Here is a 23,656-nt window from a genome sequence, read left to right on the forward strand (position 1 = left end):
TGGGAAGCTTCGGAGTCTCAGACCCCGCCATGGGAGGAGTAGAGAGAAGAGAAGGCTCGGTCTCTGACTCCGACTCGCTGCTTAATGGGGAAAACCGGTTGAAAGTTTCTGTCGGCTGAATGAGCGACACCAGTTGAGCATTCCTACAGCATTTCCCTCCAGAAACCATGAGAAAGTTGTCCGGCTGCGGGGACCGTGCGAGGGGATTTATACTAACATTACTATCTGTACTTACTGGTGGCACAGACGCTGTTTCATCCTTTCCTACACTGAAATTACCCTTGCCTAACGATTGCGTCTGAAGCTGGGCTTGTAGCACAGCTATCCTCGCCGTAAGGCGATCGTTCTCCTGTATATTATGAGTACAGCGACTGCAATTAGAAGGCATCATGTTAATGTTACTACTTAGCTTTGGCTGTTGGAGGTCCTGACGAACCATGTCCAGCGTCCGGAGTGAAAAAGTTGAGGGAAAAAACAAAAATATAAACTCTAATTAAAAAGTAAAAACCGTAAAGTTGTCAGGTAGCAAAGTAAGGTTGGCAACAAAACGCACAGCAACACGTAAACCGGAAATGGCGTACCATGTATGACCTCCCTACAACGCCTGGGCATGCTCCTGATGAGGTGGCGGATGGTCTCCTGAGGGATCTCCTCTCAGACCTGGACTAAAACATTCGCCAACTCCTGGACAGTCTGTGGTGCAACGTGGCGTTTGTGGATGGAGCGAGACATGATGTCCCAGATGTGCTCAATTGGATTCAGGTCTGGGGAACAGGCGGGCCAGTCCATAGCATCAATGCCTTCCTCTTGCAGGAACTGCTGACACACTCCAGCCACATGAGGTCTAGCATTGTCTTGCAATAGGAGGAACCCAGGGCCAACCGCACCAGCATATGGTCTCACAAGGGGTCTGAGGATCTCATCTCGGTACCTAATGGCAGTCAGGCTACCTCTGGCGAGCACACGGAGGGCTGTGCGGCCCCCCAAAGAAATGCCACCTCACACCATGACTGACCCACCGCCAAACCGGTCACGCTGGAGGATGTTGCAGGCAGCAGAACGTTCTCCACGGCGTCTCCAGACTGTCACGTCTGTCACATATGCTCACATTCTGAACCTGCTTTCATCTGTGAAGAGCACAGGGCGTCAGTGGCGAATTTGCCAATCTTGGTGTTCTCTGGCAAATGTCAAACATCCTGCACAGTGTTGGGCTGTAAGCACAACCCCCACCTGTGGACGTCGGGCACTCATACCACCCTCATGGAGTCTGTTTCTTACCGTTTGAGCAGACACATGCACATTTGTGGCCTGCTGGAGGTCATTTTGCAGGGCTCTGGCAGTGCGCCTCCTGCTCCTCCTTGCAAAGGCGGAGGTAGTGGTCCTGCTGCTGCGTCTCCTGATGTACTGGCCTGTCTCCTGGTAGCGCCTCCATGCTCTGGACACTACGCTGACAGACACAGCAAACCTTGCCACAGATCGCATTGATGTGTCATCCTGGATGAGCTGCACTACCTGAGCCACTTGTGTGGGTTGTAGACTCTGTCTCATGCTACCACTAGAGTGAAAGCACCACCAGCATTCAAAGGTGACCAAAACATCAGCCAGGAAGCATAGGAACTGAAAAGTGGTCTGTGGTCATCACCTCCTTTATTGGGGGTGTCTTGCTAATTGCATATAATTTCCACCTGTTGTCTATTCCATTTGCACAACAGCATGTGAAATGTATTGTCCATCAGTGTTGCTTCCTAAGTGGACAGTTTGATTTCACAGAAGTGTGATTGACTTGGAGTTACATTGTGTTGTTTAAGTGTTCCCTTTACTTTTTTGAGCAGTGTACAATGTAATTGTTTAAAAGTCTGGGAACTTAAGTTATTATCCATCTCTGTTTTATGTTGCTCCAAGCCGGATGATGTCTGTTTTAGTAATACTAGAACAGATAATTTTATATTATGTGTTGGGTGTGTTTGTACTGCAGGGATGAGAACGAGTGTCACCTGTCTGATGTCTTTGGCACTGCGTTGTCTCAGCAGCCGTCTGTCTCTGCTGCTCCTGTCCAGCTGAGTCCTGAGGTCTTGGAGCTGTCTGTCTCTGTCCTCCACGCCCTCTCTCAGCTGCTCCAGGCTCTGCAGGTGGTAGCTGTCCAGCTCCTGTCTGCTCTGGACCTCCTGAGCAGAGTGATGCCTCACCTCACGGAGCTCTGCGCTCTGTGGGCATAAAAATCTCTCTACTGTCAGACCAGACAGGCAAATATCTCTAGATCTGGTTATTAAAATCGGCTATGACAGAAAATATCACATTATTTACAATGATGTAAAATGAGAAGAAAATGTGAAGATTCATTCCACTTGTTATCTGTAATGTTGTAGAAAGAAATGCATGTGAATGAGTCAGAGTGAGGATATAGCTAGCTACCTGTTTGGTGAGCAGTCTCTTGGTGCGGTTGTACTCCATCTGACACTGTGTCATGGCCCTCTGAGTGACTTCCAGTTCCTGCTTCAGTACGATCACTTCACCCTCTGACATCATCTTCATTCGCAGTGCCTCCCTCTGACAGGACATCTCCCTCTAGACACAACACAAGTCAGTCGCACAAAACGTCATCAAAAAAACATGAAAAGCCACAGCCATTCTGGTGCAATCCATATGAGTCTCTACATTTGTATTAATATTACAATCATTTAGCAGAGGCTCTTATGCACAGGTTAACATCTGTGCATTCAACTTAAGTAGGTCAAATCATAAAACAACCGTGATGTCACCGTCATTGCAAGTCAATACACTTGTGTAATTTTGGGGACACTCCTTTCCAATCCTCCTAACCGTACCTGCTGGCTGTGGAGCAATCTACGGTGCAGCTTGCCCTGTCCAACCACCTGTCTCCAGTGGCCCAGTGCCTTCACCTTAGACAGCAGGCCAGTCAGCAGACTGTTCTCCATGCTCAGGTCATGGAGCTCCTGCTTCTGATGGAGGAGAAGAAGAAAAAGAAAGATTAAGGAAGAGAATATCTGTTAGTCATGAATGCAATAATTCTGTAAACAGCTGAGTCACAATTCAGTCACTTGCTTCGAAAACACTTTGGGCCCCAATCGTCTCACCTCCGACTGCGTCGTAAGAAGAGCTTCATTGCCTTTAGTGGAGCCAAACTTCTTCAGCTTGATGATGTTATCCACTCCCTCTCTCCTCACTTTGCTCACCAGCTGAGTAACATCCTGGTCCATTCGCACATGGTACTCATCAAGCCTGGCCTGTGATCCATCCAAGTAAACAATAAAGTAAAAAGACGAGAGGGTGTGGTGCTTTTAGCATGGCAGTGATGTGGTCAAAAGTACGACGCGACCAAACACCAACTATTTTCCAAATTAACCAGTTATTGTGGATCAAAGTTAGTCAGGATCATTGTGAGGTGATACTAAGAGACTATAAGGTGCTCATACATGCTTATGTCAAGTCTTATAATGCATTCTAACAGCATCATAATGCATTATACCTTCAGGCTTTAGATAGTTACCGTTATGATAAAAAGATAGGTTTTAAAAGCGTTTCGTACCTTCAGTTGAATGCAGTTGGAGAAAAGTTGTCGGACCAGGGAGTCATAGCGCTGTCTGTATTTTAGGCTAATCTGCTGCTCCAGACCTCTCTGTTCCTCCTCCAGTTGGGTGACCCGGGTACGCAGGGCTGTGGTCTGCAACATCATCCCACGACAGAGCCCACTGACCTCGCTGTAAGGGTTGATGGTCTGGGACTGGGACGCCTCAAGATTCTTCACATCCTGCAGGACAAATATTGTACAGAGAGAAGTCAAAGAAGCAAGAACTTAAAGATACGTTTGTGTGCAGTTTAGCAAATGAATGGTATAAAGCCCCGGAATCAAACCGGGTTTGGAACCCTGCTTACGTGATAACTAACCTTGCCGGACACCGGAAGACTAGCGTTATCTCCCAGAGGTTCTAATCCCAGTCGTTCACACATATACTGTATTACCAATGGAAAAAAGGCATTGCATATCTTGACACACGTCTTATGCGCTGAACTGCTGAAGTACAGTAGAGTAGGATACCTGTTCTCTGCGGTAGAGCAGCTGGCTCTCCTGCTGTAAGATCTGTTCATAGAACTGGGAGTAGAGGAGGAAGCTGCTGCGTTCTCTTTCCATCACAGAGCGGCCCAGAGTGGACAGACACCGCTGGAGGTGGGCCGCGGGGAAGGTCAGCTGGCAGGAGACGTATAACATATATTTTTGTCATGAAACTGTTCTCACGTTCTTGGTGCTTGAAACCTATGAACCTGTGACTGACAATTTTTTCTTATTTTTTTTCTGAGAAAAAGGACCAGACTGCTACCCATTGTTTTAGGGCTATTGTCTTGCCTGTCTGTCCATTCTGTGTTGGGTTTCTCACCTGTCCCTCCTCCGTCTGCTCAGCACACTCCATTAGCTGCTGGGTGAAGCGCTCCACTAACTGAGGTCTCTCTGGGGACAGACTGTGCTTCATGGGGCCTTGCTTCCACAACTCTGGACGACAGTCGTAACAGTGATTAGTCAACCATTACACCTAGAATCTTTCGACTCATACTCGTAGCTGTTTAACCTGTTCGTGATGTAACAGTAAAATGTAAAACATCTTCAAATGTTTTAAAGGACAACAGAAATCCAGATCCAACATTGGTTACCGTCTTCGTGAGACATCCTGAGAGGTGGGTAGTGTACCTGTGGGGAGGCCTGTGTCTTGGCGTGCCCGCTCCGAAATCACCAGGGTCAGCTCTCTCGCGATCCTCCTCTGTACCGCTCGGATCATATCACACTCCGTACTCTCCAGCAGCCTGAGCAACTGAGGCACCATGCACAGACTCAATGAGATGTTCCTCATCATCCTGTTTGCCGCATTACAGACATAACCTATTGCTCGGTCCGTAGAAACTGATTGAGCCACCATACTTAGAGTCAACAGAGAAACCAATGTTCGTGTTTATCCTCATTTTCATTACACAATTTACAACCTGTTCCTCAGTCTGTAGCACTACTCGACTAGTCTGGGTTCCAACCTTAAAAAATAATTAGTGCTATTTAACCTTTATTTAACTAGGGAAGTTAATTTAAGAACAAATCATTATTTACAATGACGGCCTGCCAAGAGGCAAAACGCCTCCTGTGGGGAAGGGGGCTGGGATTCCAAGTAAAAAACACACATCATGACAAGAGAGACACCGCAACACGACACAAAAGAGAGACCTGCGACAACAAAACAACATGGCAGTAAACACAACATGGTAGCAACACAACACGACAAGAACATAACATGGTAGCAACACAACATGGCAGTAGCACAACATGGTAGCAGCACAAACATGGTACAAACATGGTTAGGCACAGACAACAGCACGAATGGCAAAAAAAAAAGGTAGAATCAACCTGAATCAAGGCTTTATTTCGTGAAGTGAAACAATGGTGAAACTGGATTCAGTTTGGATCCCAGACTACTACGGTATATGGATCGTTACACGAATACAGTGGCTTTTTATGTCCATCAGACGTTATGCGTGTACATTTTCATAAAACACTCAAGTTAACAGTTGGATCACGTACACTGAGTGTACAAAACATGAGGAATACCTGCTCTTTCTATGACAGACTGACCAGGTGAATCCAGGTGAAAGCTATGATCCCTTATTGACGTCACCAGTTAAATCCACTTCAATCAGTGTAGATGAAGGGGGGGGGGGAGACAGGTTCAATAATTATTTTTAAGCCTGGAGACAATTGAGATATGGATTGTGTATGTGTGCCATTCAGAAAGTGAGTGAGCAAGACAAAAGATTTAAGTGCCTTTGAATGGGGTATGATAATAGGTGCCAGGCGCACCAGTTTGTGTCAAGAACTGCAACACTGCTGGGTTTTTCACACTCATCTGTTTCCCGTGTGTATCAAGAATAGTCCACCACCCACTTTTACATTTTAACAGATGCTCTTATCCAGAGTGACTTCATACATTTTTATACTGGTCCACTGTGGTAATCAAACCCACAACCCTTGCGTTGCATGCACCATGCTCAACCAACTGAGCCACACGGAACCACCCAAAGGGCATCCAGCCAAATCGACACATTGGAGTCAACATGGGCCAGCATTGCTGTGTAACGCTTTCGACACCTTGTAGAGTCCATGCCCTGACAAATTGAGGCTGTTCTGAGTTATAAAGGGGGCCGCAACTCAATATTAGGAAGGTGTTCTTAATGTTTTGTAAACTCAGTGTACATTTTACTCTCTACCTAAACTAAAACAAATCCAATTGTATTGGTCACATACACATGGTTAGCAGATGTTATTGCGAGTGTAGCGAAATGCTTGTGCTTCTAGTTCCGACTAAACCGTGTTAAAAGATTCCAATAGAGGTCAGGTTTGTGAGTGAGCTATCATGGTGTGCTGCAGTAGTACAATACTTGGAATCTCTTGATGTGAACCTCGGAAGCTCCTGCAGGAGGCAGTAGAGGCTGGCTGTCAGACAGCAGAGCCTCAAAGTCCTTCTCTTTACCCATCTTTTGAGCCAGGGCTCTCATACTTGGGTACTGGATGTCTGCTCTGCAATGTAGAAGCATGAGACCCACTGAGCTACATATTAACGATGAGACGACATCATCTCACAGTCAGGATTAATAAACAAGGAACAATCATTTCTATGTGAAAGTTTGTTAATGTCGCTGTTGCTTATCCCCCCCCCCCATACACATATTGAGCAGATGTTATTGCGGGTGTAGTGAAATGCTTGTGTCCCTAGCTCCAACAGTGCAGTAGTATCTAACAATTCCCAACAACACAATACAATCTAAAAGTAAAAGAATGGAATTAAGAAATATATAAGAAGTATGTATGTCAGAATGTCACATCAAGTAAAAACTTTTTCATGGGCAATACTAACTAACCTGTAGAGTCTTGAGAAGTGCCTGTGGATCTTCGTGGTATTGATCTGTTCCACCCCTAGCTGTCGCCTTCCCCAGCTCTCCTTAAACACCTCCAGTTGTTTGGTGAGGAGCAGGAAACCCTTTAACACAGACAGCACCTGGAGAGGGTCCTGGAGGGGAGCAGAGGAGATCCCCTTCTCTTCTTCATCAACACTGTCATCCACACTGCTACCATCCTCCTAGTATTAAGACACAATACTGTCAGCCAGTGCAACAAAAACAAAACTGTTCACAGCGTTGCTTACATGGTGCTTTTTCTGCCGGTAAACATAGATGTTACATACATGTTTAGGCCTACATGTGTTTTGAATGCAACTATGTACCTAGTAACCCATATATTTTAACACACCCCAAAGAAAAGACCTTCTAACACGTATGTAAATATACTTCCTCGGGCTTTCCACGTGAGTCCCCCCCCGCCTTGTTGTCATGGAGACGTAGCGGTGCTGCCCCTCTCCCTCCGCTGTTCAGGACATCCTCCATTAGTAGAGACACACCCAGGATCGCTCCATTGGCCTCCATCCTGCTGCGGTCACCCAGCCCACTCAGACACAGCTGGATTACAAGCAGCATAAGACCCCATGAGCACCCACAATATAGTCATTTAGCATCGTAGATACTCTTATCCAGAGCAGATTACAATGCATTCAACCAACATAGATAAAACAATCACTATCGCAATCATTTCTAGTTGCCTCTATTTGTTAAATCACTTGCTAGTAAGAACGGAAAAACAAGAAACATCATAAAAGAGAGTGGAAGTCTACCTGCATGCAGTACTCAATGGGTGGGATGCCCCAAATGTTTACAGAGTGCAATCCATGACACACCAGAAAACTTCTCCATGGGTACATCCTTTGAGCCTAGAGAGCACAAATACATGATGACCTCACAATTGTCTAAGAGTACAACCCTGCCTGAGCAGTAGAAAACTATCAAAAGTAGCATTACCTATACTGTGTTTCCCATTTACTCTGGATAGTAACGCAAACACTGTCTGGGCTTCAGAAGTGTAAACTTTATAACAAACCCGGGGGCTGTGAGGCTCCATTGGCTCTGGTAAAGACAGTAGAGAACTGTGATTGGTTCTGACGCTGTCACTCAGCGCAGGGAGGGCGTGTCCCATGTTGTCACTCACGCTCTGATAGGCTACGATGTTACCAGAGGAGAGAAACGCCTCTCTGAGAGAGAGAGAGCATATCAAATACTTTTGTGTTTTCACTTTTGATCTCCATTGGTCCCATTGAACTGATTTAGCTAAATCAAGCTCAAGCGTTTGAAAGTTGTTGACACATAATGTATTTGACCAAGGTCTGGTTCTTATGCTAGGAACCCTCAAACTCCATTACACTTATCAAAACCAGCTCACTGATGGCATATAATATCAACATCTTCTACCTTTCTCCACTCACCTGATGAGGTGCCTCACAGCGGTGTCGTACTGCAAGAAGAGCACGTGTCTCCGTAGTTGAAGCAGGCGACCCACAGCCTCAGGGCTACCAGGGTCACAAAGAGAGTCAACCTGTTTCTGGATCTCCCACAGCTCCGCACCTTAACAATAACAGCATGGTCATTTAGCGGATGCTTTCCTCCAATGTGACTTACAGAACTGTAAACAGTGACACAGATAGTATATGTGTTCGATGCGGGGAAATCAAACTCACAATCCTGCACCATGATTTAACCCACTGAGGCATTGGAACCACGGGTCTGTTTATGACTTATGCATACCGATGCCTTCAGCGCCGCCCCAGTCAGCTGTAAGCTCTCCCCCTCCTGCTCCTCCTCCTCTCTTGGAGCTGAAGACTCCTGGGTTCCCCAGTCGGGCGAAACTGACCAGGTAATAGATGATGTCATGCAGGGCAGAGACTATCTCCAGACTATGGTGAAGAGCCCGGCAACATGCCTGTAATGCAACAAAAGGAAACCAGTTCAAGATAAAGATCAATGTGCTCTATGCCGAGATCACCAACTAGATTCAGCCAAAGGCTGATTTTAAAAAAAGAATTTGCTGTTGGTCGGGGGGCCCGGAATGTAATTACAAATCATTTGTAGACTGCAAATTGACCACAATAAACCCAAACAGATTTAATATTTGACTAAAAGATAACGATTTCAAACCTTGCTCACGTTTGCATACGATTACGTGTCTCTCTGTTATGAGTGGGAGTACTTGGGAACAGATTTCCTCAATTAAAATCACTTGGAGTTGATTTCCTGGTGTTTCTACAGTCTTTTATGTCCACCAAATAAAAATGTCAAATTTAAAATAAAGAAAACCTCCGAAAACGTATGTGGCCAAATAAAACCGCCAGTTAGGAAACCCTGCTCTAGAGTCTTAGAAACATTTCATTGTTCTGGATTTAGTTTTCATTTGCATACAGGAAAGATAGACAGAGATGTAGCAAGGCCATGGTTTTGGTTTTTGACTGATATCACAAAATCTAATTTGAATCCACATGCATGTGTCTGTGTCCATCTGTAGGTTAACACAATGTAAAGCAGGTTAGAACCTCTCACCGAGTCCTCCAGGGTTCTGAACATGAGGAGAACCTCAGTGTAGTGGGGGAGGAACCACAGGTTGAGGAGCATTCTGCCGTCGGCTGACAGCAGGCGCCTAGGACGCCGCTGGAACTTCCTGTCCAACCAAGTGGAACAAAAATCATCTCTGAGCAAATACACTACCACAGGGTGTCTTCACACTCCTAAAATATTAGCTCTGTCAACATATGCAAGGTTTTCTGAAGCAAGTATTCTTATATGATCATTGATGTAGTGGATGTTTACCCACCTATTTTTTTGACCACTACATTTCATGCTAAAAAACGCTCTCTCACACTGGTCTTACCTGGGGTCAGGGCGAACACCTAGACCTGAGTCCATATCGCTTTTCAACTCATGGTCCTGGCCAATCAGGAAGTGGGACTGGCGGATGTCTGGCAGCTCGTCCAGTAAGGTGGTCAGGCTGTGGTACAGGCATATGATCTGCCCTCTCACACAACACTGGGACATGCGCAAACTGAATCTAGGAAAAAGTTGACAGACACAGACAACATGTTACAGGTACACCTGGAGGAAAGTCAGACTTCAGGGAAATAAAGTCCCCAAAATGTGATGAAACAATCGGGTCTCCTGTGAATAAACACTTCCAAATGAGTCATGCTAGGAAGCTTCACTTTAGCATGTCTGAACATGGCAATCATGATCGTCAACTTCTACTACAGATGTACATACTTTCGACAGAACTCAATAATCAGCCACCTCTTGATTTTTGCTACTTCATCCTGCGGTGAAAGAGAAGGTCATGAAGGTAAACAATCAAACAGTAATATCTGAGATCCAACATAGCCCCTGCCCCCTCTGACCTCTATGACATTTCACTTACAGGGTTCATCATCACAACACCCATGATCTGTCTCCTCTTTACGAAAGAGTTCAACATCTCATCTCGTGGACCCACTTTCTCCAGCTGGATGGAGACAAACGCCTCGGTCAGCCTGAACAAACACAACAGTCAAATCACATGACATAATAATTATATTTAACTGTAATAATATTGATAATTACAAAACATGGCCATCATTGACCCTCCAACTCACCTCTCCCTGGTTCCTGCACCAGTTATCTTTGGTTCACTTGTATCTTTGCGAACTTTGGGACCCTGCTTAGCTAAGGAGCTTGCATCGCCACTAGAACAAAGAACCGCCTAAATCAAAGAGAGAGAGAGAGAAGTAATTTGATCCCAGCAAACAGGCCACTGAATTAAAGTATATGTGTAGTGATGTAAGGTACCTCTGGAGAGCCTGTGAAAGTCTCTGACCAATAACATAGACACGCCTGCTTCACTGCACCAATCAGAGCGTTCTTCTGAGTCACCTGACAGGCCAGGGTCACCTGCAGGTTCTCTATGGCTGACCTATTCATGAGCTGGAGAGAGAAGACCGGGACTGAGGTGACCCCTATAAGATCAAGTGTGAATCATAATGGGTAACAGCTATAATATCGCTTCATAAAAAGGCAGGACTCTCTCTTGACATTGATTTACACAAAAGGTTGTGGCCTCTTATCTCAACTCTGAATCAGGCCCAAAGTCTCAGTTGACCTTACATGCACTACTGTCTCTTCAGAGTAGAAGCTGAATTTTCCAATCTGGTTCTCATCAAGCTCCTGGATGCTCAGTGGAAACTTAGATGGAGTGTACCTACAGGGGTCGGGAATAACAAACATAAGAATATAGCTGCGAGCAGCAATAAATAGGGTTCACAGGATGACAGAAAGGACACATGATCAGATGGATAACAAAGCCAGCGCTCTATCATGTAGCAACTCATGAGTCTAAATGCAACATCTGGAGTGAATTTTAATACCTCAGCCATCCTTTGACCAATCCCTTAGCTTTTCTCAAACTAAGTTAAGACATGTACCATTGGCCTACAATCAGAATTTGGTGTCATTTGGTCTACGGTTCATGAGAAGAAGATTTTTGAAGTATTTCTTGCATATTTGAGCAAATTAGCGTATAGTGTGGTATAGTGTGGTCATTTGAATGCATCAACGTTATTTTCTCAAACTCTTTAGGAGTTATTATTGTGAGGAGTCCAAAGACCAAATGTGGAGTGATTATGACTTTTAGTCCATGAGAAGAAGGTTTTTTATGATTGTTTTAAGCATTAGCGTTACATTGTCAAAAAAGTGAATTGTTAATAGTTCCCTTATTTTTCAAGACCTACTGTAGATATACAATTGACTAAGAAAGAAAAAGAAGGTAGCTGCACATCTATCTATGTTAGCAGCGTAACAGGGTAAGGAGGGTACCTGTCCAAACAGCTGTCGTCCTGCAGTAGTGCCGTAACAAACAGAGGTCTATGCTCTGTCTTGTCTCTCTGGACAGCAAACTCAAACTGCTCGGGGCGCACATACAGGTGGAACTCATCAAAGCCCAGCTCCAGAGCTTGTGTTTTGTATAACCTAGGAGAGCCAGACCATAATATAAACACTACAGAATGGACATTTTATACCATAAACACATTTAGTAACACTTACCTCAAATCCTGCAAATACAGTGACGATAATCTCAGCGTAATGTAGTTTAAAATCAAATTTCCTGCAATTATATGCATTTTGCCATGGCTAATGCTGTGTTCCTCTGCTCAAACGTTATAACAAAATCAATGGGCATGTGGGTTGAATGCCCTTTTTTAAATGTTATTCTCCCTGACTGTCTAGCTTTTCTTTGGTTGTTAGTTCTCAAAGATGGTATCATTTAATAAATACACTACCGTTCAAAAGTTTGGGTTCAGTTAGAAATGCCCTTGTTTTTGAAAGAAAAGCATTTTTTCGTCCATTAAAATAACATCAAATTGATCAGAAATACAGTGTAGACATTGTTAAAGGTGTAAATGACTATTGTAGCTGGAAACGGCTGATTTCTAATGGAATATATACATAGGCGTACAGAGGCCCATTATCAGCAACTCAGCAAATTATCACTCCTGTGTTCCAATGGCACGTTGTGTTAGCTAATCTAAGTTGATCATTTTAAAAGGCTAATTGATCATTTGAAAACACTTTTGCAATTATGTTGGCACAGCTGAAAACTGTTGTACTGATTAAAGAAGCAATAAAACTGGCCTTTTTTAGACTAGTTGAGTATCTGGAGCATCAGCATTTGTGGGTTCAATGGCAGGCTCAAAATGGACAGAAGCAAAGAACTTTCTTCTGGAACTCGTCAGTCTATTCCTGTTCTGAAAAATTCCATGCGAGAAATTGCCAAGAAAGAAATCTCGTACAACGCTGTGTACAGTACTACTCCCTTCACAGAACAGCGCAAACTGTTTCTAACCAGAATAGAAAGAGGAGTGGGAGGCCCCGGTGCACAACTGAGCAAGAGGACAAGTACCATAGAGTGTCTAGTTTGAGAAACAGACGCCTCACAAGTCCTCAACTGGCATCTTCATTAAAATTAAATAGTACCAGAAAAACACCAGTCTCAACGTCAACACAACAATGAAGACGCAACTCCAGGATGCTGGCCTTCTAGGCAGAGTTGCAAAGAAAAAGCCATATCTCAGACTGGCAAATAAAAGATTAAGATCACAGACACTGGGCAGAGGAAGATTGGAAAAAAGTGTTATGGACAGATGGATCTAAGTTTGAGGTGGTCGGATCACAAAGAAGAACTTTGTGAGACGCAGAAAAAATGAGAAGATTCTGGAGAAGTGCTTGACGCCATCTGTCAAGCATGGTGGAGGCAATGTGATGGTCTGGGGGAGCTTTGGTAGTGGTAAAGTGAGAGATTTGTACAGGGTAAAAGGGATCTTGAAGAAGGAAGGCTATCACTCCATTTTGCAACGCCATGCCATACCCTGTGGACTTAATTGGAGACAATTTCCTCCTACAACAAGACAATGACTACAACAAGACAAGGACCCAGCTCCAAACTATGCAATAACTATTTAGGGAAGAAGCAGTCAGCTGGTATTCTGTCTACAATGGAGTGGCCAGCACAGTCACCGGATCTCAACCCTATTGAGCTATTGTCAAGCCAATCCAACTTGTGGGCGGTGCTTCAGGAAGCATGGGGTGAAATCTCTTCAGATTACCTCAACAAATTGACAACTAGAATGCCAAAGGTCTGCAAGGCTGTAATTGCTGCAAATGGAGGATTCTTTGACGAAAGCAAAGTTTGAAGGACACAATTATTATTTCAATTAAAAATCATTATTTATAACCTTGTCAACGTCTTGACTATATGTCCTATTAATTCTGCAACTCATTTCATGTATGTTTTCATGGAAAGCAAGGACATTTCTAAGTGACCCCAAACTTTTGAACGGTAGTGTATATATATATAGTTCAATATCTTTTCTGCATGCTTTCTGGCCTTGAAGCTGATACGTAAAGCTGCTCTTGCTAGTATCACTGTATTCAGTATTCAGTATTCAACTGTTACCATGCACCTGCAAAAAAAGATAGCTCAGATTTGCGAGTGCCTTTCGAATTTTGGTCATTAAGGTTGACCCTGAAAACTGTTTTTCCATCCCGAAAATCACCACTTAGACGGCTCGCCTAAGAATTTTCATTACAGAAAAAAAACTTGAATTAGCTCTAATGACTGTCATTTCCTTCATATTAAAGGGATAGTTTGAGAATTTGGCAATGAAGCCCTTTATCTACTTCCTCAAAGTCGGATGAACAAGAATAGCTAGCATGCTAACTGTTCCTGTAGACTTTCAGTCATTGCGCTGAAGCTAGTAAGCATTGGCTCATGAAACTATCTCAAACTTCCATCATACTGGACGCAGAGACATAAAAATGGTATCCACGGTGGTAGTCTGCTGGAGCTAGCAATATTCATAAAATAATAATAATAACATTCAGAATTCCAAAAAAGATTTACAAATCGCAGACCCCTTGCAGTACATACCCCTTGAAATAATTAACGACAATCAATATAGGAAGAATCAACTCAACTGTGCCAGATGTGCAGTCTCTGCTGCTGACTCCATAAGGCGATGGCGGATGGTGACTAACTCCAGCAGCTTGGCGAAGGTTTCCACAGCAAAGAACTGTTTCTCCTTCCCCTGCTTCATGTCCTGCTCCTCAGCCGATCTGATCAGAGAGACCCCCAACGCTCGGACCAGGGAGGGGTCCTCCATGAAAAAATCTGAAAACAACTGGAGCGAAAGAAAAAAAATCTGCTGCGATCAGTTTGCAATCATTGCACTTAACAATATTGATATAGATTCCGTGTTTTTTTTAACCTTTATTTACACAGGTGAGTCAATTAAGAAAATATAATTTTTACAATTAGAACTTCTCAAGTGGCAGGTGTAGCATATCAGTGTGAGGGAGATACTCGACTCCCTCGAATGTGAGGGAGATACTCGACTCACATCCTTTTGAGTTTGAGAGCTATAGTAGGCCCCGGGAGGATCCAGGGAGTGCCAGTGCTGCAGAGCCCGCTGTAGGAGTCTCTGTTCCAGGGTGACTCTCTCAGTCACCCCCTTGGCACGGTGGAGCTGGCAGAGCTCAGTGTGAGCCTGGGTCAGGGCCTGGTACATTTCAGAGGCCAGGCTTAGGGAGTGGTGCACCTCCAGAAGGAACACATTCATCAGGGCAGGACTGGTAACAAGAGGACAGACAGGCAGGGGTGTGCGCACACATTTTTACATTAGCTATTTATTTATACTGTTTAACATGTTAGTCTGCTTTGAGGTGACATCACATTACACTGTGATCAGTCTATAATTCATTGGTAGAACTACGACTTGCCTGCCACCACCGAGGGACACCAGATGTTTGGCCACATAGTTAGGAGGAAGACCATAGTCACAAGGAGTAGCTTCCTGTCCCTGACCTCCTCTCCACACCCGGTGGAGGTATTGCCGCTGACAATCTATCTAATAGTCAACATAACACAGTTAGAGAGACCTTTAGAACACATGGCATGGAAAAGTGAATATATATTTGACTTCAAAACCTATTGCTTTTATTGGCTTTGCTAATGGGCTATCCCGGCCAATAGTTTATTAATGGTCCTTCAAGCCAGATACACCTGTTATGATTCAACTCTCCACACTGGCATCAATAGCTCTCTAGGCTGTGCCACAATTTTTCAGAAACAATTACTTGGTTGTCCAGCACGGCTCTGATGAGTTGCTGGTGTGTCTGCATGCAGACCATCTCTGCCCGGTAGGTCTGAACAAAGTACTCTGCTCCCATGTCCAGGTGTAGCCGAGGCCTTCTGTGCATGATGTCTGTGATGACCTGAGCCAAGGAGAACCTCTCCTCTGGTCCTGTCACATGCTGGTATGCCTCCATATAGCAGTTCAACAACTGGAAATTAACAGAGGGGGCATGGTTCACATAATGACACACAATATACTAGACTTAAAATAAATGGATTATCACCTGGGTCGTGTTCATTAGGCATCAATGAGAAGAAAACAGACTGAAACAGGGAGGGATTAAATGTACATGTCCAATGAGAAATGTGAATTTTTGTTTTCCGTTTCAGAACATTTTAAGATGTTTTCTGTTTACGTGCCCTAATGAACACGGCCCCGTTCAGCATATTTGCTAACCTGCACTTTGCTCTCCAAAAAAGCAGCTTCGCACGTCCACAGGTCTAGGAGAACTGCAACTCTATCCACATCTGTCTGAGCCCAGGCAGAGTGGAGGTCTGTCGCTGCAGAGCTAGGTGACCTCTCAGACTGACCCTTGACCCTGCTGCCCTCAGACTGGCCCTTGACCCTCCAACTACTCCTCTGGATGTAGTGTGAGCCCAGAAGAATCAGTGTGTCTTCCAGCTCCTCCAGGTCCTTCAGAGCCACGTCATACACCACGTAGAACCCTCGCTGGTCCTGGGTGTGGACATATCTCTCCTCAGTGGTGTAGAAATCATGAAGATTCTCCACCTCTGGGTACTCCATGAACTCGGAACAGTGAACCTGTAGTCACAGTCAAACCGATATCAATTCCCTAAAGAAACTTTGACATAGCAGACACATTCGCTCAATCACTCACTTACTCTCTCACTCATGCACACACACACACACACACACACACACACACACACACACACACACACACACACACACACACACACACACACACACACACACACACACACACACACACACACACACACACACACACACACACACACACACACACACACACACACACACACACACACATTCATTCTACACCCACGGGCGGCAGGTAGCCTAGCGGTTAAGGTCCTGGGCCAGTAACCGAAAGTTTTCTGTTTCGAATCCCTAAGCTGACTACGTAAAAAAAATCTGTCTATGTGCCCTTGAGCAAGGCACTTAAACCCTAATTGCTCCTGTAAGTTGCTCTGGAGGAGAGTGTCTGCTAAATGACTAATATTTACATCACAACTTCTGCTACCAGACTCTTATTATGATTGCACAATTAAACACAATTAAACACTTGCCCCCCCAAAACACGTGTAAATATTGGACGATGCTTAGAAAAAAGGGTTCCAAAAGGATTCTTCGGCTGTCCCCATAGATCTTCTCCCCCCCCCCCCAGTTAAACCCCTTTTTGGGTTCCAGGTTGAACTCCTTTGGGTTCAATGTAGAACCCTCTGTGTAAAGGAAACTTTACATGGAACTCAAAAGGGTTCTACCTGAAACCAAAAAGGGTTATTCAAAGAGTTGGGGACAGTCAAAGAACCCTTTTATGTTCTAGATAGCACCTTTGGTTCTAAGAGTGTATCATTTGTGCTTTCCAGCATAACACTTATGCTCAAATGTTTATTCTATTCTACTGAGCCATTTACTTTGTGTTCTTGTTCTTATGTGTGGTGGAAATTCTACCTTTAACTAATATTACTTTGATGGCAAATGTATTATAATAAGGAGGCTGGTCCCCGCAGGTGAGATGGAGTGAAAGCCCAAATAATAGACAGAGTACAGGAGCATCATATAGTCAAGCTACCCCATGCAAGCATCTGCAAAACATGCGACCCTATGTATGTATATGAGCCTGTTGCAAGTGGGTGAGGACAACAGGGGCCAGAATGACAGGAACCAGACATACCGTAGCTCCACGGTTCCCCCAAGTTTAACGGGGTTTAACAGAAGATTTCCCTCACATATGTTCATTATATTTTATCGCTGTTGCATTGTCAAGAAGGAACCTGCGAGAAAACACCCTGTGTAAACACCCTGTGTGTCCCATACATACGACTAATAAAACGTGATCGTTCACAAGAAGTCTGGAAGTTGTGGAGAGAGTGGGGTAGGGGGTGTTGTGTTTGTACAATACTATTGTGCTGTGGTTCCAGATATTGTTAAATGAAAAACATTGGACACAAAACAACATCGACCACCTGAAATATCAGGTAATATCAGGTCCCCACTGTCCATGGGATCTTATTCATTATGATCATGAGGATTAAAACTGGTCCTAGATCAGAGAAACTCATTTGAATATGTGGCAGAAAGAAGGGAACTTTGGAATCGAACTCAGTCCAACACAGGACTGAGTCACTTTCAGTTTCATTTCCTGTACACTGTGGTCTTCGTGGTTAGTCCTGCCTCCTTATTGCACAACACACTCATAAACACTGTGAGATGGGTGAAATAGCTGTCATTACAGGTCTTTTAGATGTGAGGAGAGGAAGGAGAGCAGCACCACAACACCAGCAAAGCGTAAGTTACTGTAAATATAACATATTTGATGTGTTTGTTTGTGTTATCTTGTTTGTCCATATCAGGTGTGTATACTTAAAGAGCCACTGAACAGTGTGTTTTTCTGTTGCTCATGAGAAAAACAAGATTTCAGTCTTAGAGGTGTGTGTGGACAGAGCCACTAAACATATTTTTCACACCAATGCAACTTTTTCTACCATAAAAGCGTTGTAAGAGATTGCCCTCTATTTATTATACAACATGGTTGAATATTTTCCTTAAAGACCCAGAGCAGTTTTTTTTTTTTTTCATTTCAATATCAAATCATTTCTGGGTAACAATTAAGTAACTTACTGTAATATTTTCCATTAAAATTACCCGAAAAGAAACAAACATGCTTTTTTTGTTGCAAAAAAAAAAACTATTTCTCAAGCAAGAATTTTGCTAGGACTGTCTGGCAGTTGTCTGAGTGAGGGACCTAAGAGGAGGGGACTCATGGGAGGGATATTTAACCTGAAAACAAACTGTTATTGACAGAGAGTTATAACTCTCTTTGTTATTGGTGTATTAACAATCTAAAACGCCATCCATGCAAAACCTGCTGGTTAGAAGGTCCTGGCTAAATTGTATTTTAAACAAGGCACTATTCAGAAATAACACTGAACACATTTTTCACGCGTTTATAGAGATAGTTTCATCAATATTATACAAAACACAGGTAAAGCAGAATGTTGACTGCACTGGGCCTATGAAGTTCTATGGTATGCACTATTCATCTCGAACGGCTAGATGTTCTTTACCTTTCGGCCATCAGATTTGTCACCAATGCTCCTTATAGGACACATATACTCCTCCGTAAACTGACCATCTCTGTATACCCGTCGCAAGACCCACTGGTTGATGCTTATTTATAAAACCCTCTTAAGCCTCACTCCCCCCTATCTGAGACATCTACTGCAGCCCTCATCCTCCACACACAACACCCATTCTGCCAGTCACATTCTGTTAAAGGTCCCCAAAGCACACACATCCCTGAGTCGCTCCTCTTTTCAGTTCGCTGCAGCTAGCGACTGGATTGAGCTGCAACAAAGACACTCTTACTGACAGTTGTAGCTGTTTTGCGTGATGCATTGTTGTCTCTACCTTCCCTTTGTGCTGTTGTCTGTGCCCAATAATGTTTGTACCATGTTTTGTGCTGCTACCATGTTGTGCTGCTGCCATGTTGTTGCTATGTTGTGTTGCTACCATGCTGTGTTGTCATGTGTTGCTGCCTTGCTATGTTGTTGTCTTTTAGGTCTCTCTTTATTGTAGTGTTGTGTTGTCTCTCTTGTTGCGATGTGTGTTTTGTCTTATATTTATATTTATATTGTATTTATTTTTTATTTTTAATCCCAGGCCCCCGTCCCCGCAGGAGGCCTTTGGCCTTTTTCTTAGGCCGTCATTGTAAATAAGAATTTGTTCTCAAAATACTTGCCTAGTTAAATAAAGGTTCAATCAAAATAAATAAATACCATATTATGGGATTTTATTGCACACAATCACACCTACTAAAGTTCTCGAAATTTCTCTCTCAAGGGTACCACCATGGTTCGAGGTACGTTGAACACTATGGAGGATCTAAGACTCTCTGGGTTTGGTCGTCACTTGCCCAGGCATGGACTCAAGCTCCTGTTCTGGTTCGCCAAGAATTACATCGACTTTGATATCATGGGTGAAATGGTTGCAAGATACAACCCCAACGAGGGGGGCTTTGATTTCCATCCCTTCCAGAACAGACCGGAGTGGGACTACAGCAATGTGACCACAACTATATCTGTAATTACCTGCAATTTTCTGCTCCTCGATAATGTCCACCCATACTATATAGTGGGCAACCTGAATCTGGAAGAATCCAATTGCCTTCCTCAGTATGTGAGAAAAGACTTTACTGGTGACCAAGACGACAGTAACATGGACCGCCTCATCATCAGTCTGCGTCCCGACGGGACTGTGGATAAGGTTTATGTGACCCAGCATGACGATGACGGTCTGAGTTTTGACCCTGACAACACCTACCGCGTCACCAGGGGTCTGCTCAGGGACATCCGTGGCCTAAAGCTGCGTAAGTTCCTGAAACAGGCAGGCTATAGCAACCGCCAGCCAATCCTACGCATGAATGATTATGAGGACATTCTGAGTTATTTTGAAGACTTATTGAGACTGTAGTGTAGTACAGAGCTCTTTAACCATGACTCCACTGTTAATCTGATTCTGACGTGAAAGGACAGGACAGGAAAACAGCAGTATAGTTTTGCTTAGCCTTTTTCAATGTGTATTGTGTAGGTAACTGATTGTATTTTCATTGTATGCTGTTGTAACCCCCTCCTGTCTTGTTCATGGTTTTGTCCTTTAGCTTTTTCATGATGAAATCGATTTTTGAAAAAAGAAGAAGATCTATTTAGCATTACTATGCTATTGGTAATACAAAAAATATATAAATATTTTCTATACAACATTATTGTATGTGTGTGTCTAGCTCATGCAAATCCTATGTTATGAATAGTGCCTCTTGGCTCTACCATAGTACCTTTCTGTAAAGAAAAATCAGTGCAGTAAAACTGTTTTTCCTGTGTTTTGTATAATTTTGTACAACAGCAGATTAAACTAACAGTGTAAAAAGATATTTGCAAATGTGATAAATGCTATTTGAAAATACAATCTACACAGGACCTGGTTCTGCATGGGTGGAGATTCGGTGTGCCTCGTGAAATCCTCAGGCAGTATAAGTTAATAGACCAATAACAAATGGAGTTCCAAACCAGAAGAGGAACAACTGTGTGGAATGAAACAGCCCAGGGTCAGATTAGCCTGGTCCTCAGACCAGGCTGCCAGGGTTACCAGAACTGCTTGAGCAAGTTACCTCAATTGGCTGTAACTCACACACTTGGGCCCGTATTCACAAAGCGTCTCAGAGTAGAGTGTAAATACGCGAAAAACGCCATTTTGATCCTTTTTTATTTAATGCAAGTGTTTACACTGCTTTTGAGGAAAAATGTGTTGAAAGTTTAGGGTGCATTATTTTATTCACCTCTAATGGTGAGCATTTACTCACTTATTTTCTTCACCCCTACAAATCACTAATGTCATTAATGTCTCAGGTTGTACTGTAGCTGTGATGCCTTACCTTGTAGTCAACAGGAGTGTTGTGGCTGTAGAGGTGAGAGCCCAGACCTCCGACTGTCCCACTGCACCCTCTGGCCGCATTCATCCAGCTTGACTCCTCAGTGGTGCTGACCAAATCACCTCCTCCTCCTCCTGCTTCCCCTCTTCCTCCTCCTCCTCCTGCTGCTCTTCCTCCTCCTGCTCCTCCTCCACATGCTCCTCCTCCCTCCACACTCATCCCAGCTGTGTCAAAAGTCAGGGTTCTCTCTATGGACCTCAGGTAGTTTAGAATGCCTAGGGAGATGCGCTTTAAGGGAGAGAGGACAGGTAAGACAGCTCAGGCTCCAGAGGGAATGGCAGGGTCAATAATATGACACAGTAGATAATGGATAGCAGTTCAGCATCCCAAGAGAGGCTCACTGGGGAAGAGATGGCAGCTCAGGGTTCAGTGGGAGCGACAAGAGTATAGAGAGCAGTCCCTAACAGTCTAAAAGTCTACCCTGAACCTCCCTTGTGGTCTTGTGTGGTGCTAGCTACGCCAAGGTCATCGTTTCAATTCAATCACGTAAGTCTCCTTGGATGAAGCTCACCTGCAGTTCCCTGATCTTGAGGTGTCGAAGGTAGAGGAGTGACAGGTAGGCTCCCCTGGCTGTGACGGTGTCCGAGGTACCCTCTTCCCCTTCCTGGCCCTCATCCAAACCCAACAGCTGCATGCTGCTCAGGTAGCTATAGCTGGGATGAATGAGAGAGAAGGGACGCCAAATAAGCAAAAGACATTCCATTTTATTTCAATGAGACGTGGGTCTCCAAGTGATCCTATTCTGTCCTTCTTAATAATGTACCTTTCATTTACTTTCTTGACTGAAGTGGTTCTGCTCTTTGTGTTGTTTTCCTGTCCTCCACATCCACTGGATTCCTAGCAGGGGAAAAATGCTAATTGTGGTTGGAATGAACCCAGACACAATCCATTTTACATGATGAAAAAGCATGTTATCTTTGTAGCACACATAATCACATCTCTGACTAGGTAATACATGCCTGATAAAGATTGGCGTCGCTGTAAATGCTGGTCCAGATCTGCAAGGTGTTGTGTCTGTTGGTGTGTGACGATGTCAGAGATGATGAGGGCTGGATGGCCTGAGGGTCACATACCTGGGAAGCATGCTCCCTCAGGGCCTCAGTCACTACGACAGGATCTGACAGCTGGGGAGGGAGAGAGTGAGGGGAGAGAGAGAGAGAGAGAGAGAGAGAGAGAGAGAGAGAGAGAGAGAGAGAGATGTCACTGTGAGTACGCAAAATAACACGATTGAAAGTAATTGTAGTTAGCCCATACTTTGATACACGATACAAACTATAGAGATGAACGTTAATAGGTCCTTTATAAAAACCCTCCTTTAGGTGTTAGACTGTTTACCTGGAGAAACCTGCGGTGAGTCCTCAGCAACTCATCATAAGACTGGAGCTCCTTCAGCTTGGTGACAAGTTTCTGTTGCCAGGGATCCCGTTTGGGCTTCACCTGTTTTGTTAGTGTTTAGTCAGAAAATAAACATTAGGGATGGGATTTAAGGGTTTTGGGCACTGGTCAGCCGGGCTAGTAGGCTGCAATTTGTTTTTAGCCTAGGTCCAAAATCTGTGCCATGCCATATTTGCTAATACAACATTTTACTAGTTTGGCACATTTTCTTCTCGCCCAGTCTGAAAAGTACTAGCCTCTGGATAAAGGGCTAGCTCAATTTCCATCCCTTATATATCAGCGTTCCTGACACCTTTTCTCCAATCATCTCTGAACTAACTTGTTAGCACTTCAAGTGTTATAAAACCAAGTACTATGCAGGACAAGGATTGACAGGAGAGAGATCACGACAGAGACCGGGACAATCCCTCTCTCTCCAGACCTGAATGTATGGTATCCAATTAGCACTCTTCCTCAGAGCCATGGTGCTCTTCTTCGTCCCCCACTGTCCCTCTACAGCCTCTGTCCCATCATACTGGAGGAAGGTCTTCATCACCTCCTGCTGTCTGAAGATCACCCTGAACTCCTTTGAGATCTGACCAACAAACAAAGGACCAGATTCCGAGTTGAGGTAAATGCGAACAGCTCAGACGTTCGCATAACTTATTCATTGACACCAATGATAAAAAGTACGTGCGGATCTACAACAAGAGAGTAACACGACGGACCAAATAACTTGACATGTATGTTACAACGGTACTACCATGCTGAAGAGCTCCATCTCGTCTGCAGTGTTCCTGACGTTTTGGGTGTCGTAGGGCAAACGGAAGTAGGAGACCAGGCTTTGTAGTTCTGGGAGGAACTCCTCCAGGTTCACAGTGTGCATGGGAACTTGGTTAGCCAGTCTAAACATCCCTACAGAAAGGAACGATCACGAGCATGAATGAAT

At 44.2% G+C, this 23,656-nt stretch overlaps 2 protein-coding genes across 4 annotated transcripts in view; one reads left to right on the forward strand and one right to left on the reverse strand.

The window, feature by feature from the left end:
* si:ch73-242m19.1 (uncharacterized) overlaps nucleotides 1–23,656 on the reverse strand; it is a 31,374-nt gene that overhangs the window by 5,393 nt on the left and 2,325 nt on the right. The window contains exons 6-40 of one of the 3 annotated variants that reach the window (XM_035743481.1): nucleotides 23,471–23,622; nucleotides 23,150–23,302; nucleotides 22,669–22,770; nucleotides 22,293–22,457; nucleotides 22,097–22,170; nucleotides 21,845–21,986; nucleotides 21,277–21,561; nucleotides 16,038–16,403; nucleotides 15,583–15,789; nucleotides 15,226–15,353; nucleotides 14,847–15,075; nucleotides 14,425–14,627; nucleotides 11,767–11,919; nucleotides 11,059–11,152; nucleotides 10,744–10,878; nucleotides 10,551–10,657; nucleotides 10,337–10,448; nucleotides 10,186–10,235; nucleotides 9,800–9,976; nucleotides 9,472–9,589; nucleotides 8,683–8,857; nucleotides 8,364–8,502; nucleotides 7,982–8,132; nucleotides 7,719–7,814; nucleotides 7,339–7,506; nucleotides 6,913–7,061; nucleotides 6,433–6,571; nucleotides 4,703–4,823; nucleotides 4,395–4,507; nucleotides 4,058–4,207; nucleotides 3,548–3,769; nucleotides 3,096–3,245; nucleotides 2,826–2,960; nucleotides 2,413–2,565; nucleotides 1,995–2,204 (exon numbers count right to left, since the gene is read on the reverse strand). In XM_035743481.1, coding sequence (XP_035599374.1) covers nucleotides 1,995–2,204; nucleotides 2,413–2,565; nucleotides 2,826–2,960; nucleotides 3,096–3,245; nucleotides 3,548–3,769; nucleotides 4,058–4,207; nucleotides 4,395–4,507; nucleotides 4,703–4,823; nucleotides 6,433–6,571; nucleotides 6,913–7,061; nucleotides 7,339–7,506; nucleotides 7,719–7,814; nucleotides 7,982–8,132; nucleotides 8,364–8,502; nucleotides 8,683–8,857; nucleotides 9,472–9,589; nucleotides 9,800–9,976; nucleotides 10,186–10,235; nucleotides 10,337–10,448; nucleotides 10,551–10,657; nucleotides 10,744–10,878; nucleotides 11,059–11,152; nucleotides 11,767–11,919; nucleotides 14,425–14,627; nucleotides 14,847–15,075; nucleotides 15,226–15,353; nucleotides 15,583–15,789; nucleotides 16,038–16,403; nucleotides 21,277–21,561; nucleotides 21,845–21,986; nucleotides 22,097–22,170; nucleotides 22,293–22,457; nucleotides 22,669–22,770; nucleotides 23,150–23,302; nucleotides 23,471–23,622 — 5,423 coding nt within the window. Of the gene's footprint in view, nucleotides 1–1,994; nucleotides 2,205–2,412; nucleotides 2,566–2,825; nucleotides 2,961–3,095; nucleotides 3,246–3,547; nucleotides 3,770–4,057; nucleotides 4,208–4,394; nucleotides 4,508–4,702; nucleotides 4,824–6,432; nucleotides 6,572–6,912; nucleotides 7,131–7,338; nucleotides 7,507–7,718; nucleotides 7,815–7,981; nucleotides 8,133–8,363; nucleotides 8,503–8,682; nucleotides 8,858–9,471; nucleotides 9,590–9,799; nucleotides 9,977–10,185; nucleotides 10,236–10,336; nucleotides 10,449–10,550; nucleotides 10,658–10,743; nucleotides 10,879–11,058; nucleotides 11,153–11,766; nucleotides 11,920–14,424; nucleotides 14,628–14,846; nucleotides 15,076–15,225; nucleotides 15,354–15,582; nucleotides 15,790–16,037; nucleotides 16,404–21,276; nucleotides 21,562–21,844; nucleotides 21,987–22,096; nucleotides 22,171–22,292; nucleotides 22,458–22,668; nucleotides 22,771–23,149; nucleotides 23,303–23,470; nucleotides 23,623–23,656 lie in introns of all 3 variants that reach the window. The other 2 variants (XM_035743480.1, XM_035743479.1) reach the window with 2 other exon arrangements.
* LOC118362840 (uncharacterized) lies at nucleotides 17,996–20,773 on the forward strand. Its single transcript, XM_035743484.1, has 2 exons — nucleotides 17,996–18,134; nucleotides 19,689–20,773. Exons 1-2 carry the CDS (start codon nucleotides 18,057–18,059, stop codon nucleotides 20,316–20,318), a joined length of 708 nt encoding a protein of 235 aa, XP_035599377.1. The 5' UTR covers nucleotides 17,996–18,056; the 3' UTR covers nucleotides 20,319–20,773.

The sequence above is a fragment of the Oncorhynchus keta genome, chromosome 29, assembly GCF_023373465.1.
Source record: "Oncorhynchus keta strain PuntledgeMale-10-30-2019 chromosome 29, Oket_V2, whole genome shotgun sequence".
NCBI classification, from domain to species: Eukaryota; Metazoa; Chordata; class Actinopteri; order Salmoniformes; family Salmonidae; genus Oncorhynchus; species Oncorhynchus keta.